Raw genomic sequence first — 16,781 nt, forward strand, 5'->3', positions numbered from 1 at the left:
TTAAAACCTCTACGTTAATCCCAGTGAAAACACAAATCCCCAACTCTATGAAAGAGGATTTCAGAGTTGTCCTTTACACTAAAAGGAGCATTGACCTGCATGAGAGAAGTGCTTGCCTGTGTCCTCCCTTCCTGGGGCCCTTCCTAGGACCTCCCGGAATTGGCTTTTCTCTGTGTCCTTCACTTCGACCTCCTAAAACACAGAGACCTCACAGTGAGCCCAGTGTGGTGTGGCTTTTTCACACGGGATTCTGGATGGCATTGGGTTTCTCTTGGTTTTATTCCATCACACTCACCGTGCTGAGAGCTGAAGAAAGATTTGTGCTGGGTTCCTTGACATGGAGATGGCTCGAAGTACCCCTGTGAGAGATGTTCTTGGGAGCCTTGAAACCCACTCTTACTACAGATGGCCGAGTAGGAAGTGCGCATCCGGAAGGAAAGAGGGTAGGGCTGTCAGAGGGCCGAGAGGGCAGAGAGACACACTGTACACAAAAAGAGGGATGCATGGAGCCTCGGGCACATCTTCAGATGTGAGACTCACGGGGGCACTGAACACCGAGCACTGTCACAGAAGTGACTCAGTTTACAAAATGGCCATTCCTGCCCTGCTCCATCTTCAGAAGGTCATGGCAGTGGAGGAACCAGCCAGAGATGACCACCTGGCAACAGGGAGTTTCTGAACACTCACAGACAACTGTCGGTGCCTCTGGCCACACCCCACCTGGAACTCCCCCTCCACTCTCAGATACATGGTCTCGCCAATGCTTCCCTGTGACCCTCAGTTCACAGTCTCCCTGACGCTTTCCTGTGAGTCTCGTCCACTGAACTGACCGGACTTCCCAGCATCCCCCATCTCCACCCAGGTCACCGCCATGTGCCAGTCTCTTGGGCCCATCTTTGCTCAAATCCTACTCCGTCACAGTCTGCTGATGCTTGCGGGGTCAGATATGGTGGCTCCTTTTGCATGTCCCTTGCTCACAGGCTCCATCAAAACCAAGTCCTACTGGTAACCTGCAGGCCATTCTATCCTTTCCTGCTGTGCCCACCTTTTAAATTCCTCTCAGTGAGCCTGGATTGCTGGCTCCTTTCTCACAACCACTTTGACCTCCTCCATGTTCCCCGGGGGAGGGCTGAAAGTGTCCACCCTCTTCTTTTTCCTTTTATAATTGTTCATAGATTAATTGAGCCTGAATGAGGGGACTTGGGACCACACTTCTAGATATAAAGTCAAGTCACCATAGCCCCTCTGTCCCAGACAGAGCGGGGAGATGAGAAGAGCAGGCTAGCCAGGAAGTTGTCTCTTATTTATAGCCAGTTGACTTCCACTAGAGAGCACACGGGAGCTTGCACAGAGGGCCTACAGGAGATGGAGGTGACCTGCCTGGGAACCACAGTGTGGAGGTATGGATGCTAGTCCTGTCTGATGGTACCTGTGCTCTGGACCAACGACAGCTGTAGGTGCCCTGCCTGCCTCAGGAAGACATGTCTGACTCTGTGGAAATACGTGACCATGCCTTCTATTCAAGAGACACCATCACAGATGACACTCGAGCCGCACAATGCACGACTTTTTAAGCCACAAGAGGAGAGCAATCCTCACCACGGTGACTCAGATGACGTCTTCGTCTTTTCTGCTGAAATGTCCGGATTATTCCATTTTGAGTGTCAGAAGAGCAATTGAAAAAGGGAAGAGCGGCCAGTGCAGGAGTGCTCGTTCTGACTTGTTAATACCAAGTTCAGACACTTGAATTATGTCAATTGCATTCTTGGTTACAATGAACAAAGTTCCAAAATGGAATGAGGGGATTATCAGTGGGACTAAAAAGATACTTTGAGGTATCTCATTTCACTGTGTCTACCTGGACTTTCCTGGGGCATCAGTTGATGGGCATTTAATACAGATTATGCTTTGCTGGCAAAGGGGCCCCAGTCACCCGGAGGTCAGCAGACCAAGGACCCTTCTCCCACCCACACGCTCAGTCTCATGATAGTTGCTGCTGATCTTCTGTGGCCCATGGTCTCTCTCTGCTGCTCTAGGATTGTCTGGGTCTGGCTTCTAGGTCTCAGCTGCACTTTAGCAATGTCAGGGGAGAGGCCGGCCCTGGAGTCAGGTGACCCTGGTTGCCCTCCTTCTCAGCCACCCAAGAATCACCATGTCTCTACAACTCCCTGCAGGGGCTGTACACCAGGTGGCTTGAAGCAGAACTTCCTTCTCAAGTATCCCAGGCTATACATCCAACATGAAGTGTGGGCTCAGTCATGCCACCCTGAAACGGAGTGAGCTAAGGGGGTGAAAAGCTTATTGTAGCAGATGTCAGTTTTTCTGCAGCATGTTTTAGATGGGACACTGAAGTATTGTACAAAGACTAACTAAAAATATACGATTTGAATTTCTGTATTGAACTCCCATGAGCTTGCAGAGCCATTGAGCGTGAGAATCGTGAAGGCTGAATGCAGCACCATGCAGGTGCAGGGCTCTCCGGGCATTTCCTCTGTTGCTCCCCACTGTCCCCGCCCCCTTCCTTCGGTGACATTTTACTTACGTGTCCAATTAAATAGAGTAAGTACAAAATACTTAGATAAGTTTCAATGGCCAATATAATTTTGAAATGTTTGAAAACCCTATAGGAAACCACACCATTGCTGTGAGTCTGAAATGGAGAGTGGAACTCAAACATCCAGAGATAATTTCTAAAAATAGGAATGTCTGGTGGGAATTTAAAAAACTCAATACCTCATATATGGGGAGGAAGCTGATCTCTCTCCCTTGAAATAGGAATCACCACTGTTTTAATATTTCTTTACTGCAAACTAAATTTATCCTCAAGTGGTCATTTAAAAGATGCTTGGATTTCTTTAAAAGGTGGTTTCTTTTCACAAGGCCAAGCCAAATATTTAAATGGCAACCAATAGATTAATTTTTACCCTCTCCCAATTTTGTATGAATAAATGGTTTGCGGCATCGTGTGCCAGTGCCACTTATAAACAATACAGCTGACTCATCTTAAGGATAATTTTCTCTGTAGAAGATAAGGGTTGTCCACCCTTGGCTGGCATGTGCCTTGTGGATGAGATATTTGGGGGTTTCCAGATAAAATAAAAGAGTCTAAGACATGGTGCGGACCCGTCAGCCCTGCTGAGTCTGACCATCTGTTAACGGCCGTGCGTTCTTGTGCTTGTTCCCTGACAGATACGAGCCACTGGCTTCTGTCCTCCTGGGTGAGAAGAGGGGTCAGCCTGCTGAGGAGAGATGTCGGCTTGTTCTCCAGCGGTGTCAATTACAAGGCTGGCAGGTCGGTGGCCCACAGACTGTGAAAACGGAAGGCGAGGGTTTGAAAGGCGTGAGTCATGGCAGTAGCCACCAGCCGCCCTGGCAAAAACAGATTCCCTTGATATGTTTGGCAAGGCCCAGCACTCAGTGTGTTTGCTGGAAACATGTCACTTCTGTATGATTTATGGGTTTTTAGCACCATGGAGGCCACGGGAGAGGCCAGCCGGCTTTTCCAGCCACGCAGAGAAGTAACTGAGCTCAGGTCACCTTGCTGGACTCCTACCTGTTCACGGACACTTTGTAGCCATGTTAGTCATGGGCTCCGCTCTGTGACAGCGTACCCGAGGTACACAAAGGATCTCGAGGAAAGGTTTCCTTGAGTTCATGGCTCCAGCTCACGGTCCACTGGTGCCATTGTGTTTGGGCCCGTGGCAGACTGAACATCACACCACAGGGTACACACATGAACAGAGATGTTCAGATCATGGCGTGGAGGGAGGAGACGGGAAAAGGAGACAGAAAGAAAGGGAGGCGAGAGCACAGCTGTTCACCTGATGACATTCAGGAGGAAGAGGAGAGGAGAGGAAGAAAAGAGAGGGAGACCCCGAGACCCCAGTGTCATCTACTTCAAAGGCAGACCCCCACTGACCTAACTTCCCCTCTCTAGGGCTCAGATTTCAGTGGACCACCACCTCTTCATAGCCGCGGGCTAGAAACCAAGCCTTCCACGCTTGAGCATTTAGGAGACAGACTCCAGAACCAAACTTCCCTTATGGAGCGGAACTGAGAAAACCCAGAGAGTAAGGAAATAATGTTGAGTGAACCAAGATCTTTGAGTTAGACTTGGGCTTGCGAGGTAGAGAAGCTGTTCATGGACCCTTTCTTCGGTTCTCTGTGCTCTGTTTCTCACATGCCGCACAGTGAAGGGGTCGCTCATCTCTGGGCATTCCCGTGTGGACGAGCTTTGAGTCTCAGAGCGTCTCACTGTTTTCTGTGTTGCACATGAACTGGAGCTCAGGAACCCAGGGCAGCTATCACAAAGCCAGGACAGGGACGAAATGACTTAAGGCAAGCCATCCCAGGGTCCCCCACTAGAGACGGGACAGAACCTTAAATAGCAACAGGAGCGTCCTTGGTTAGCTTTAGGAAGAAGGGGGTTGAGTGGAGGAGAATGAAATCCTGGGCACTGCGCACTCCCTGGGGTCCAGGTGGCACAGAGGATGGTGAGGGGACTTCGGCGAGGCATATGTTATTGGAAAACAACCACAGCCTTCGGGTTTACAAGTGGATTGCTTATCTTTGCATGGAAGTGCATGATCATTGATCAGGACGAAACATGGTAATACTGGTTCAAACGTGGAGCGAGCAGATGGCTCCACATATCAGAATATGTCTGAGAACTGCACAACCTTCATGGGACATGAGCAAAAGCTGGCCTGTCACGGGGACACTTGCCTATGACCCAGAACAAAGGGCACAGGGCTCAGGCACGGCGAAGTCACGATTTCACCCTCTGTACCAGCCAGGCTCTCCCTTTGTCTCCTCCCTTCCTTCCCTTCTTATTTCATCTTGATGGAAGTTGGACTTTAAGTCACAGTCTGAGGGAGGACGCTTACTCACACTGGGTTGTCATGGTTGCACATCAGTGCTGAGATTGGATTTTAAAAGGAAGGAATTACTAACCAAGAGTGATGTCAGCTCCCGGTCCTGGAGCCTGAGACATCGACGTGGGCTCCACAGAGAATATGGTTTAGCGAGATCGGAGGGAATTGAGGTCATTTCCGCTTAATCATGGCTGGGATTTTTAAATAGGTAATTGTAGAGTAGTGGTTTAAGAATAGCGTGATGTAAAAGGTTTCAGGGTGTGTAATTTTCCTCTAAAGAACACTCACTGGTGTGTGTGTGTGTGTGTGTGTGTGTGTGTGTGTGTGTGTGTGTGTGTGTGTTGAGACACCAAGACAATCTGAAATACTTCTCCTAGTTGGGAAGTGAGTATCAAGCAGGAATCCCAACGTAGAGGATGGTGTCCATCACAGGACGAGGCCGGGATGAGCATAGATGTGCACTGGCAGACACCAGTCTTTCCAGAGCTGTGTCCTGGATAGGATACTTGAGACAGTAGTGGAGGATAGTATTAAATTGAAACATACACTGGTACCTTAAAACAAAAATCAAATGTATTTTAATAGAGGAGAGTTTTCCTTACACAAGTCTCTTTTCTCCTCACTTAAAGAAAAAGACGTGTTTATTTTTGTTAGATGTGTATTTGTGAGTACCTGCATGTACATGCACCATGTGCACGTCTGGTGCTGGCAGATGCTGGATTCGGACACGGGATCTCCTGAGACCAGAACTACAGAGAGATGGGAGCTACCCTGTGGGTGTTAGAGCCCAAACCCAGATCCTCTGTGAGAGCAGCAACCTTTCTTAACGGCTGAGCCACCTCCCCAGGGCCTCCTGATCTTCTCTCCCCACAGGAAGAAGTGGAAAAATACAAAGGGGGGGGGACAGGCAGGGGTGTGTGTATGACTTTCCCCCCAAGTGTATTTGCTCATGGGTTCTGTGTTCTCAGTTTGAGAAGACTGGTTTTCTTCGACTTTGTCAAGGTGAGGCCATTTAGATCTTTCATGCTATGAGATGAATCTTTGTCTTCACAGAAATAATGCTTGCTCTCATTTTACTTTTTTTTTTTTTTTTTTTTTTTTTTTGGTTTTTTCAAGACAGGGTTTCTCTGTGTAGCTTTGCGCCTTTCCTGGAACTCACTTGGTAGCCCAGGCTGGCCTCGAACTCACAGAGATCCACCTGGCTCTGCCTCCCGAGTGCTGGGATTAAAGGCGTGTGCCACCACCGCCCGGCCTTGTATTTTACTTTTAAGTTAAACAGAAAACAATTTGCAATATAAACTCAAGTGCTCTGATATGGAGATTCAGAGTCCTCTGTTTCAAAAGCAAAGTGTTTGTCTGAAATGTGCTGTGACGAAAAGGTCTGCCCTTGATTCTGTTCTGGGTTGTGAATCAGTTCAGAACTTCAGTAAAATTACGCAAGGGTCTGCTTGACGGAAGTGCCAAAGGCAGCCATGGCGGCTCCGGGCACCTGGAGCACGGTTCCCACACCGCCACAGCGCAGTGTGTTTTGTTAAGCAGCTTACACTCAGCATTGGCCCCTGACTGGTTCACATTATGTTAGTGGTTGCTTCCCACGTCTTTAAAAGGAACACTCGCAGGCAGAAGAGACTTACGAACCTGTGGAAAGTGTTAGCTAGGAGCTCACCTCTCTGTACTGAGATACCACTTCTTAATGTGTGTCTAAGAGCGTGCGCCACTTCTTTCTGGGTGCCGGCACAGGCCAGGAGAAGGTACCAGAGCCCCTAGGACTGGAGCTATGGGCAGTTTTCAGTCACCTGACGTGGATGATGGGAAACAAACTTCTATGTCTTCTGCAGTAGTACCCAGTTCCTTTAACCACGGAGCCCTCTCTCCAGCCCCTAAAACTTTATCCTTGTATCATCAATGGAATGAGTCTTGGGGATCTTGTGGTTTTTGTCAGTCCTCCTTAACTTAGGTCAGTCTTGAGTCCTCAGAGAGGGACTCCAACTATTCGGATCCCGCCTCTTGCTTGCTACAGAAGCTCATGAGCACCAGAGCCTCCTCCTAATTCGAGGCATCCAGTTTCGGGAGCTGCTAGGTTTGTTTGTTGAGATAAAAATGAAGAAAGGTAGAGGATGTTAGAGTGAGGAAGGATGGGGGGGGGGTCATACGGAGAGGTAGCAAGGGACAAACACATGGTTTGTTCCGGGAGTGTCCCTGGGCTGGGGTCAGTATGTGAGGAATTGGGGGTCAATAGTCACTGCTCTCATCTGCATGTGGGGAGGCACCCACTCAGCACTTTCCCCACTTTGTTGACCTTGAGCCTGATAACAGCTCCATGGAAAAGGAGGAAAGTAGCCACAGTGTAGATGTGAGGGCGCTGAGCCCCGAGAGCTGGACTGCCAGATCAGCAGACTGGCTCAAGTTTGCCTCATTGGAAGGCAGCTCTGCTGAGGCCAACCTGGATTCTGTCTCAGCCTTGTTCCTGCTTCAGCACTTAGCTCCATCTCTGCCTTTCATGATAGCTGTCTGGAGTCATTTTATTCAGGGTTCAGAACTCGAAAGAGACAGATTGTGCTTAATTACGGAGCTTTGATCTCAGGCACTTCCATATCCCTGTATCAGTGAGCAGTCTGCCCTTTGCAGCTGGTGTCTTTCCTGTGCTTATAATTCACTGAGCCAATGAGGGAGAACCGAGTACCACTGCCCATCGCAGGCTGGCTCTGAAGGAGTCCTCCTTGCCCAGGCCGCTTTCCCTGCAGTCGCACCCTGCTGTCACCCAAGGTTTGCAGCTGGACCAAGAATCACGTTTCTGGGACTAGGAAACCATCAACAATACATTCCGAGTACTTTTTACATAGACACACAAGAATTGTGAACTGTCAAATTGGATCACACAGAAGACCGGTCAACATGGTTCAGGAAGCTGTCTTAGAGGAGGGACAGGTGGGGGTGTGCTCTGTCTGTGCTTATAAGAAACGTATTGACCCATCCAGTCTGTGATGAAAAATGACTGCACAATGTGTAAACGTTACCTAAGTATAGTTTAGGCATAGGCCATTATACATTAGGCCAAATCATTTTGAGCATCTGTGTAAAAGCTGTGGGTCTCGGAGTTTTCCTCCAGAGGGTTTGGTTTTCCACCTGTAGTTCCCATTGTGTCTTTCACACATTTCTCCCCTTACTGCATTAGAAGGACTCTAGCTTTCTTTCACGGTGTCAACTGGTAAGTGCGGGTTCTGGCAAACTCCTCCACAATGCTGTCCTCTGAATACTCAGAATCCCTGCCCTTACATAATGTGGCTTTATTTCAAAGAAAGGGGAAGAAAATCAGGACAAAGTGGGAGGGAACCTTCTTGTTGGTGGTTTCCTGTTCATGTTTAACACAGAAAAGCATGTTTAAAAACCACAGAGAACTGCTGGGCTGAGAGATGGCTCAGCAGTTAAGAGCACTTGCTGCTCTTCCAAAGGACCCAGGTTTAATTCCCCGCACCCACCCAGTGGCTCACAACCATCCCTGACTCCATTTTCAGATGATCCAATGCCTTCTTCTCATCCCTGGGGGCAGCAGACACACAGGCAGGCAACATGCTATAAACATAAAATAAATAATAAAGTCAAATATGTGCGCGCGCGCGCGCGCGCACACACACACACACACACACACACACACACACACACACACTATTGCTGCTCTTGCAGAAGACTCAAGTTTGGCTCCTAGCACCCACTTCGGGCATCACACAATTTCCTTTAATTCCCGCTCCAGGGCCTCTGACACTCCCTTCTGGCTTCTATGGGCATTGCACGTGTGTGTTGCACCATACATACACATACATACATACATACATACATACATGCATGCATGCATATATACACTCAGACATAAACATACACATAAAATGATAAATTACTCCTGTGTATGTGTGTGTATGTGTGTGTGTGTGTATGTGTGTGTGTGTGAAACTACTCAGAGCTCAGAGATGCACCCTTATTTGCAAGACAGAATTTGAGTACTAGTGTCTTTGCTAAGAGGAGTGGAAGTTGCCAGAAATGGCCTGAGTAGAATCTTCATGACTGTCTCCACAATGTTGATTTTTGTCTTTTCTCTCAACATATTCACTTTTCATTCAGAGTTACTGTGGGAAAATTTTGATGTAACCCATCTCCAGTTACACACCTCTGGACAGATGCCCCATCAGCAGACACTAGGCCCCTCTGGGATATTCTTATTTTACTTGGTCTTTCATTTCTGTAAAGTGAAAAACCTCTGAAACTAATTCTAAGTGGAAAGATAAGTGCTATAATCCAATTTTCACACGTTTCATATGCATCAGCTGGCTGGAGGGAGCTTTCTTCTGTGCGGTTATTTGAATGCTATATTCACTTCTCGGCCATCTGGAGGGATGGTGGATGGAGAATCAGATATGTTGGAGTGTCCCAGGATGCCAAGCACACAGAGCTGACACTGGGAGCCGGGGGGGTCAGTCTGGGGGTGGCCTTGCTCCTTCTCAGGAGGCTCTCGGACAGACCCATAGGAGGGGTGTTTTGTGCAGATTCCTGACAGGTTAGGTGGGAGGAAGGTGGGAACATCCATTGCAGCCCTGGAAATAAGTCCTGGGATGTTTTCCCCAGAGGCAGCAGGTTTTAGAGTGTCCAACCTCAGAGATAGTGTGTCATCCGGGAGCTGAGAGACACAGTGGACACAGGGTGCTCCTGGGAGCTTCCTCAAGATCATGCAGATGGAAGGAAGACATATAATGGGATCCTCAGCCTCACCTCACCTGTGTGTTGAGATGGGAAGCTGGTGTGTGTGTGTGTGTGTGTGTGTGTGTGTGTAAAAGAAGGGAGAGACTGACATTGAGAGACTCAAAGAAATAATAAAATCCACTCACAGAAACCAAACCCTTAAATCATTTTTAAAATGTTGACATAGTATTAATATTTTAAGAATTTCATACGTGTATATAATGTATTTGATCATACTCACCTCAACTCCTCCGCTAACTCCTCCCAGAGGCCCCCAGCTCCCAAGGCATCACCCCGTCCAAACTCCATGTCCTCTATTTTACTTTTTATAGCCCACTGATTTCCAGTTTGTTCTGACCTTAAAGAAAACAGACTGCCCCACCCCTAGGAGCCGCCGCCTGCCGGTAGCTTTCAGCTGGGGTGGGTTCTTGTGCCCTGGCTGGCTTGATCTTCTGCAGGTCTTGTCCTGGCAACCTCAGCTGCTGTGAGTTTGTGAGCACAGTGTCCCTGTCCTGCTCAGAAGACATTCTGGCTCCCATCTTCCTGATGCCTGACTCTTACAATCTCCCCTTTCTTCTTCTATGATGGTCCCTACACCCTGGGGAGGGGTGTCATCTAGACATCCCATTTATGGTTGGGTCTCCACGGTCACTGATTCTCTGTACTTTGACCAGTTGTGAGTTTCTACGTTAACCGCCCCCCACTGCACAAAGGGAATTCTCTGATGAGGACTGAGAGCTGCACTCATTTACACAAACCCTGAATCCTAATGAAATACACGTCCCTTCTTAGTGTGGCTGCTACAGAACGGCCCACATTTCATTCTGCATCTGTGAAATCCGTGATTTGAAAGGATCCACCATGCCGTGCTGAGAACAGCAAGATGAGCATTTACCATAACATTAAATAAAATCAGCCGGATGAAGGATTTATTATTTCATTAATCTAAAATAGTACAGTAGGGAGAAGATAGGGGAAGGAGGAGTCAAGACACTGTGAAAGTTTTAACTGCCCTGCTTTTTTCTAATGTGTTTTAAGACAAGGCGGTTGTGTTAGAACCCTCAGATCTTATTAGCACAATAAATTAATGGTTTATAACCTTTATTTTATCACTCCAGGAGCACTTCATAAATCACCCGTAACTGTGAGCCAGAAAATAGCCTATAAAGTGACTTTTTCTATTACTCCTCTTTCTCTGGAATTAACAGTGTTGAAAAAAAAGTCAACACAAGAGACGTAAGTGAATCTCTGATCACAGTATTCCAACTGGAATCCTTGTGTGTTCGTATCTCATTCCCTCCTTTCTCGTGTGCTGAATACTCACACACCTGTGAACGTGGTATGTGTAGAAATCAACATTTTGTTATAAAACAATATGTATTCGTAATTTTTTAACCCCTGAAAAGGAAGTTAGAGAGCCCTTTAGGAAGTAGCGCTGGCTTACAGTCCTGTAGGGATGAGCTGGTCAAGAGCTGAGCAGCATACACCAGAGTAGGATCCACAGTGGGAGAGAGGCAGGAACACTGTGTCGGCAGATCCAGGGGACGGGGTTGAGATGGGGCAGTGGCAGTCGGAAAAGAGTTTCTGTGCAGTTCCCAGGCCACTCAGTTCTTAGGGGTGACAAGAAGCCAGGTGCAAGATGGAGCAGGACAGGGGTCCAGGGGAGGAAGGGAGCTGACCCCATGGAGTGAAGGTGGCCAGGCAGAACTGGCAGTGGTGTGTGGCAGCTGAAGCCGGCTGAGAGGGCAGGGGAGGGCACTGGGTTCTCAGTCTTCACCTGAGCGCCAGCCCCCCTGAGTTGTTCTCCTACAAGTGTTTCAGAGCACTTGTTACCCACCACGAACTGCAGGGAAGGAACCTCGGCGTTGTCCCCTGAGAAGCTGTGAGGAAGCTGGTGACGTGGTCTGTCCTGGGCCTTCGGGGGCTTCTAATGGGAACAAGAGCAGGCCTGGGAGGCCAGTAAGCACACTGCTGCTGTCTGCCGCGGGCCAGCAGAGGAGCAGTAGTGTTGGCAGAGATGGCAGGGGAGGCGGAACGGGGCACAGGCTGCCTTCTACGGCCTGCAGGATGCACACTTCTGAAGTCACAGGCCAAGATTAGAGTCGCCACGATCAGAGTATCAGTGCAGATGTGGAACACACCTGGCCCTTCACAAGTGTAAATTTACTTAAACAAAAATCACAAGTGGCACCCCAAAGGATGGCAGAGACTGTGAATAGGAGGTAATTCAAAAAAAAAAATTCAACATGAACATGCCACCTGACAAGTTTTGGGAAAATCAGAAACCAATATAAGTAGTTTTGAATTTCTGAAATTGTGGTGAACAGTATCAAATCAGATGCCAGGAAGAAGTGGCAAGGATAGTCCTATGTTTAGAAGTGAAGAGAGCATCCAAGCCCAGTGTGACGGAACAACGGCAGGAACTGAGAACAGGCTCAAGCTCATATGTGTGCACACACAGGCTCACACTCACATACATGCACACACAGGCTCACACTCACGTGCATGCACACACAGGCTCACACTCACATGCATGCACACACACACCCTGGCAACTCCCGTGGCTGCTGTGGTGAACAGTGGCAGAACTGAGAACAGGCTCACGCTCAAGTGTATGTACACACTGGCTCATACTTACATGTGTGTACACACAGCTTCACACTCACATGCATGCACCCACAGCCTGGTGACTCCAGTGGCTGCAGTGGTGAATGATGGCAGAACTGAGAGCAGGCTCACACTCATGTGCATGTACACACAGGCTCACACTCATGCGCATGCACACACAGGCTCACACTCATGCGCATGCACACACAGGCTCACACTCATGTACATGCACACACAGGCTCACACTCATGTACATGCACACATAGGCTCACACTCACATGCATGCACACACAGCCTGGTGACTCCAGTGGCTGCAGTGGTGAACGATGGCAGAACTGAGAACAGGCTCACACTCATGTGCATGTACACACAGGCTCACACTCACATGCATGCACACACACACCCTGGCAACTCCCGTGACTGCTGCGGTGAACAGTGGCAGAACTGAGAACAGGCTCACACTCATGTGCATGCACACACAGGCTCACACTCATGTGCATGCACACATAGGCACACTCACATGCATGCACACACAGCCTGGTGACTCCTGTGGCTGCAGTGGTGTCTCACTGTGGGGCTGTCATGGCTGTATTTGAGCATGACTCACACCTTCCTCAAGGGAGAGAGCCATTATCCACGTCATATAGGCCTTTGCTTGGAAGGTTAAATGTGCTCCCTAAATGAACACTGGACCTGGTGTGCTGGCATCTGCCATTTTGGAGGCACGGTCATGCCTGGCTCTTGGCAATGTATGTTTCGGGAATGGAATATCTTTATGAGCACTTTTGGCCATGTTGATATGATTTCTATAATGAAATAATATATAGAATCACACAGTGACTCATCCACTAGTGGGTTCAAAATAGTAGTTCAATTTATCACTGCCTGCTCTGCAGACCCCTCTATTGTAGGTGAGAGTAATTAATTTTTCTAACATACAGTTACATGAAATTCAAGCCAAACTATCTTCTTCAGAGACCACACTATGCAGTACTCCATCAGATGTGTGTATTTGTGATTATCTTTTCTGTGTTGGAGTGAAACTTCAAAAGCAGTCTATTTATAACAAAGAGCACTTGCATTTTGTGTAAATTTATCCTTGAGCATGTTTAAAAGTACATTCAGACAGTCAGAACCAGACTGCACATAAAAACATTTCTGTTTAGTAGATTTTCAAAGCTACCATGAAAATGTAACATGTTGAGCTTTTCATAGTATAATTAATATATATTTATGTTTATGCAAATTATGAAAATAATGGCTGTCCTTCCAAGGAGCCAAGCAAGGCATCAAGGAAGAAAAATGTGCATATTCAGCCTGGAGAGAAGGAATTGAGACCAGTAGTCACTTGTCTGAGCATCTGGAAATTATGGGCCATGTTCTACTTGCTGAGTGGTTTCAGAAGTGGTCGTGAGAAGTACATGCCTGCATGTGTGTGTAGGGTACACAGGTGAAGAGTAGTTGTGAGAAGTACATGCATGCCTGCATATGTGTGTAGGGTACACGGGTGGAGAGTGGTCATGAGAAGTGCATGCCTGCATGTGTGTGTGGGGTACACAGGTGAAGAGTGGTCGTGAGAAGTGAATGCCTGCCTGCATGTGTGTGTAGGGTACACAGGTGGAGAGTGGTCATGAGAAGTGCATGCCTGCCTGCATATATGTGTGTAGGGTACACAGGTGAAGAGTGGTCATGAGAAGTGCATGCCTGCATGTGTGTGTAGGGTACACAGGTGGAGAGTGGTCATGAGAAGTGCATGCCTGCATGTGTGTGTAGGGTACACAGGTGAAGAGTGGTCATGAGAAGTGCATGCATGCCTGCATGTGTGTGTAGGGTACACGGGTGAAGAATGGTCATGAGAAGTGCATGCCTGCCTGCATGTGTGTGTAGGGTACACGGGTGAAGAGTGGTCGTGAGAAGTGCATGCATGCCTGCATGTGTGTGTAGGGTACACAGGTGAAGAGTGGTCATGAGAAGTGCATGCCTGCACGTGTGTGTAGGGTACACAGGTGGAGAGTGGTCATGAGAAGTGCATGCCTGCCTGCATGTGTGTGTAGGGTACACAGGTGAAGAGTGGTCATGAGAAGTGCATGCCTGCACGTGTGTGTAGGGTACACAGGTGGAGAGTGGTCGTGAGAAGTGCATGCCTGCCTGCATGTGTGTGTAGGGTACACAGGTGGAGAGTGGTCAAGAGAAGTGCATGCCTACATGTGTGTGTAGGGTACACAGGTCGAGAGTGGTCATGAGAAGTGCATGCCTGCATGTGTGTGTAGGGTACATGGGTGGAGAGTGGTGGAGAAGTCTGTGTTGGACAGTCAGGGGAAATGTACGAGCAAAGCACCTTTGTGCTATGAGGAAAAAAGAACCCAAAGAGCTGCCATGGGGGCAATGGACTGTTCACCGTACCAGGACATTGTAGGGTCTGGAGAGAGCCAGGAGAGCTGGCACATGGTGAAGGTGACGGTGACAGACTTTGGAGGGTACTCCTGCTGGGAGGAGCTGACCTGGTAGGCACAGAAGTTGCTTTGCATAGTAAAAATAGCACAGCATTTTACAGGAGCACAGTGACATTCTCAGATCCGCAGGGAGACAAACAAGCCCAGTGGGGCCTCTGCAGACGTGGGAACAAACGTGGGAACGTGGGAACGTGGGGAAGAAAGATCATGTTGTTCGCATCAGCACAGAGGAGCAATGTGTTTAAACCAGGAGCAAACTGACATTGGGAGTGGACTTCAGAAGATACCGGGACATTTTCTGGAATCTTAACATCCCAGTGAAAGAAGATAGCTATGTTTAATGCAACTGTATTTTTATAATGTCATGAAACATGGTATAGTTGCTAAAATAGTATATGGGTTTAGATCAAGGAAAATTTGAAATTTTAAAGGTTGATTCTGATCAATAATAATGAAAATCAAGTGTTTTGTTTGAAGCATAGAAACTCATCTCCAATAAGATATTTCTCATTAAAATACAACATATACAAATAGCCCAGTCCAATAATTATAGACATAGAAATAAAGAGACATTACTGAACACAACACTAACACGAACAGTGAATCATTCAGTAAGGGCTGTGTGTCTAAGCCTCCGCCCCTGCTGGTATATAAAGATTCCTCACATCAGTTTTCTGCTTCAGAAGAGTGAGTAGGAAGCTGACATGACAGTATATAGTCTTTCTTTCACAGAAGGGAAAGGGGCTCACACTCAGAGACAAGTAATCATGCCACAGAGGGCTCTGAATGCAAAATCCAAGAGTTTGCACGCTGGCTTGTAGCCTACATGGAACAACCAAGGTTTTAGCAAGATGAATGTATCAAAGCCAATATTTAAGATGACTCCAGGAGCAGGCAGAGAATGGAGACCAAGTCAGGTGAAGGACTGTCCCAGAAAAAGTGGCCCTGGGAGGGTGAGATGTGTTGTCTTTTGTTTTTGAACCATGTTACACACATTTTATAAAACAAAATACACAGTTTAAGCATATTTTAAATAGTTAAGACTTATTTATATGAACTATTTCTTTTTAAATAATTGAGGTTGTTGACTATTATCCATTTCCTAAAGGAAAGCTGTAAACAAACTTAGATACACCTGTGCTTCTGTCTTCAAAGCTAAGTTGTTGATGATGTCTGCTATCCCAGAAAAGAAACAGTGTGCGTGGATAGATGAAAACTGTGTGGGAGAAATGACGTTTGTACATATCTTGGGATTGAGGCACTTCAGGACACCCAGTGAACAAGGCCCTCACACTCACTGAGGTGTGAATATAGGAGAGGAATTCATTCGCAGAAGAGCAAAGTGTAGGAGAGTCCCCTCTAGAAACGTGGAATTCAGTGTATGCTTGGGCAACAGGTCCCCTCAGCAACCTGTAGATGTGTGAGTCATCCGTGATGGAAACTTCAGGGTAAAGAACTCATCAAAGAATGTAGACATGTGGGGACTAGACTGGAGGACTCTGGGGGTGCAGAATGTCAGGTGGAACCTGGGGTCAACACTGAAATGGAGGCGGCAGGCAGAAGATGTGGCCACGGAGCCTGTGGCGGAAGGAAACCTTCCAGAGTGACTAGAATCTGACTACACAGCATGTAGCATGCAGCCAGCAGACCGACAGACATCATGGCAGCCTCTAGCTGAGGGAGACATGAAGTCACAGGCCCTGTCCCAACCTGCTGAACTAGAACCCACATTTCAAGCTGCCCGAGGGATGAATAAGCGTACTGCAACTTCAGACAGTCGTTCAATGTGATGTAAACCTCCAGATCCTTCTGGAGCCCAGAAAGCCACCCGCTCTGTCCATCATCTATCTCTTCCTCTCCATGTGAGATGGAGGTTCAGCTAGACAAGGCCTACAGGCTGGACCTGCATGCTTCACAGGTGACCCCTCTTTTGCTATATGTACAGTGGCTCTATTCATCTCCTCTGGAGGCACGTTTCCTTCATAGCGTCATTTCCAAACCATTTTTCCATATTGCCTATGTATCACCAGAACCCTTCACGCATCCTTTAATGGGTACAATCTTTTTTCGTGCTCAAGTAGAGACACAGGACCCTAGCATCCTTCTTTAGCTTACC

The 16,781-nt window shown here is 47.7% G+C and overlaps 1 protein-coding gene across 2 annotated transcripts in view; it reads left to right on the forward strand.

Annotated features, from left to right (window-relative positions):
* Positions 1–16,781, forward strand: part of Myo16 (myosin XVI) — a 485,099-nt gene that overhangs the window by 384,402 nt on the left and 83,916 nt on the right. For both annotated transcript variants that reach the window (XM_028872308.2, XM_028872305.2), the window contains exon 28: positions 3,190–3,292. In XM_028872308.2, the coding sequence (XP_028728141.1) occupies positions 3,190–3,292 (103 nt within the window). The remainder of the gene's footprint in view (positions 1–3,189; positions 3,293–16,781) is intronic.

Source organism: Peromyscus leucopus, chromosome 17, assembly GCF_004664715.2.
Source record: "Peromyscus leucopus breed LL Stock chromosome 17, UCI_PerLeu_2.1, whole genome shotgun sequence".
Taxonomy (NCBI): Eukaryota; Metazoa; Chordata; class Mammalia; order Rodentia; family Cricetidae; genus Peromyscus; species Peromyscus leucopus.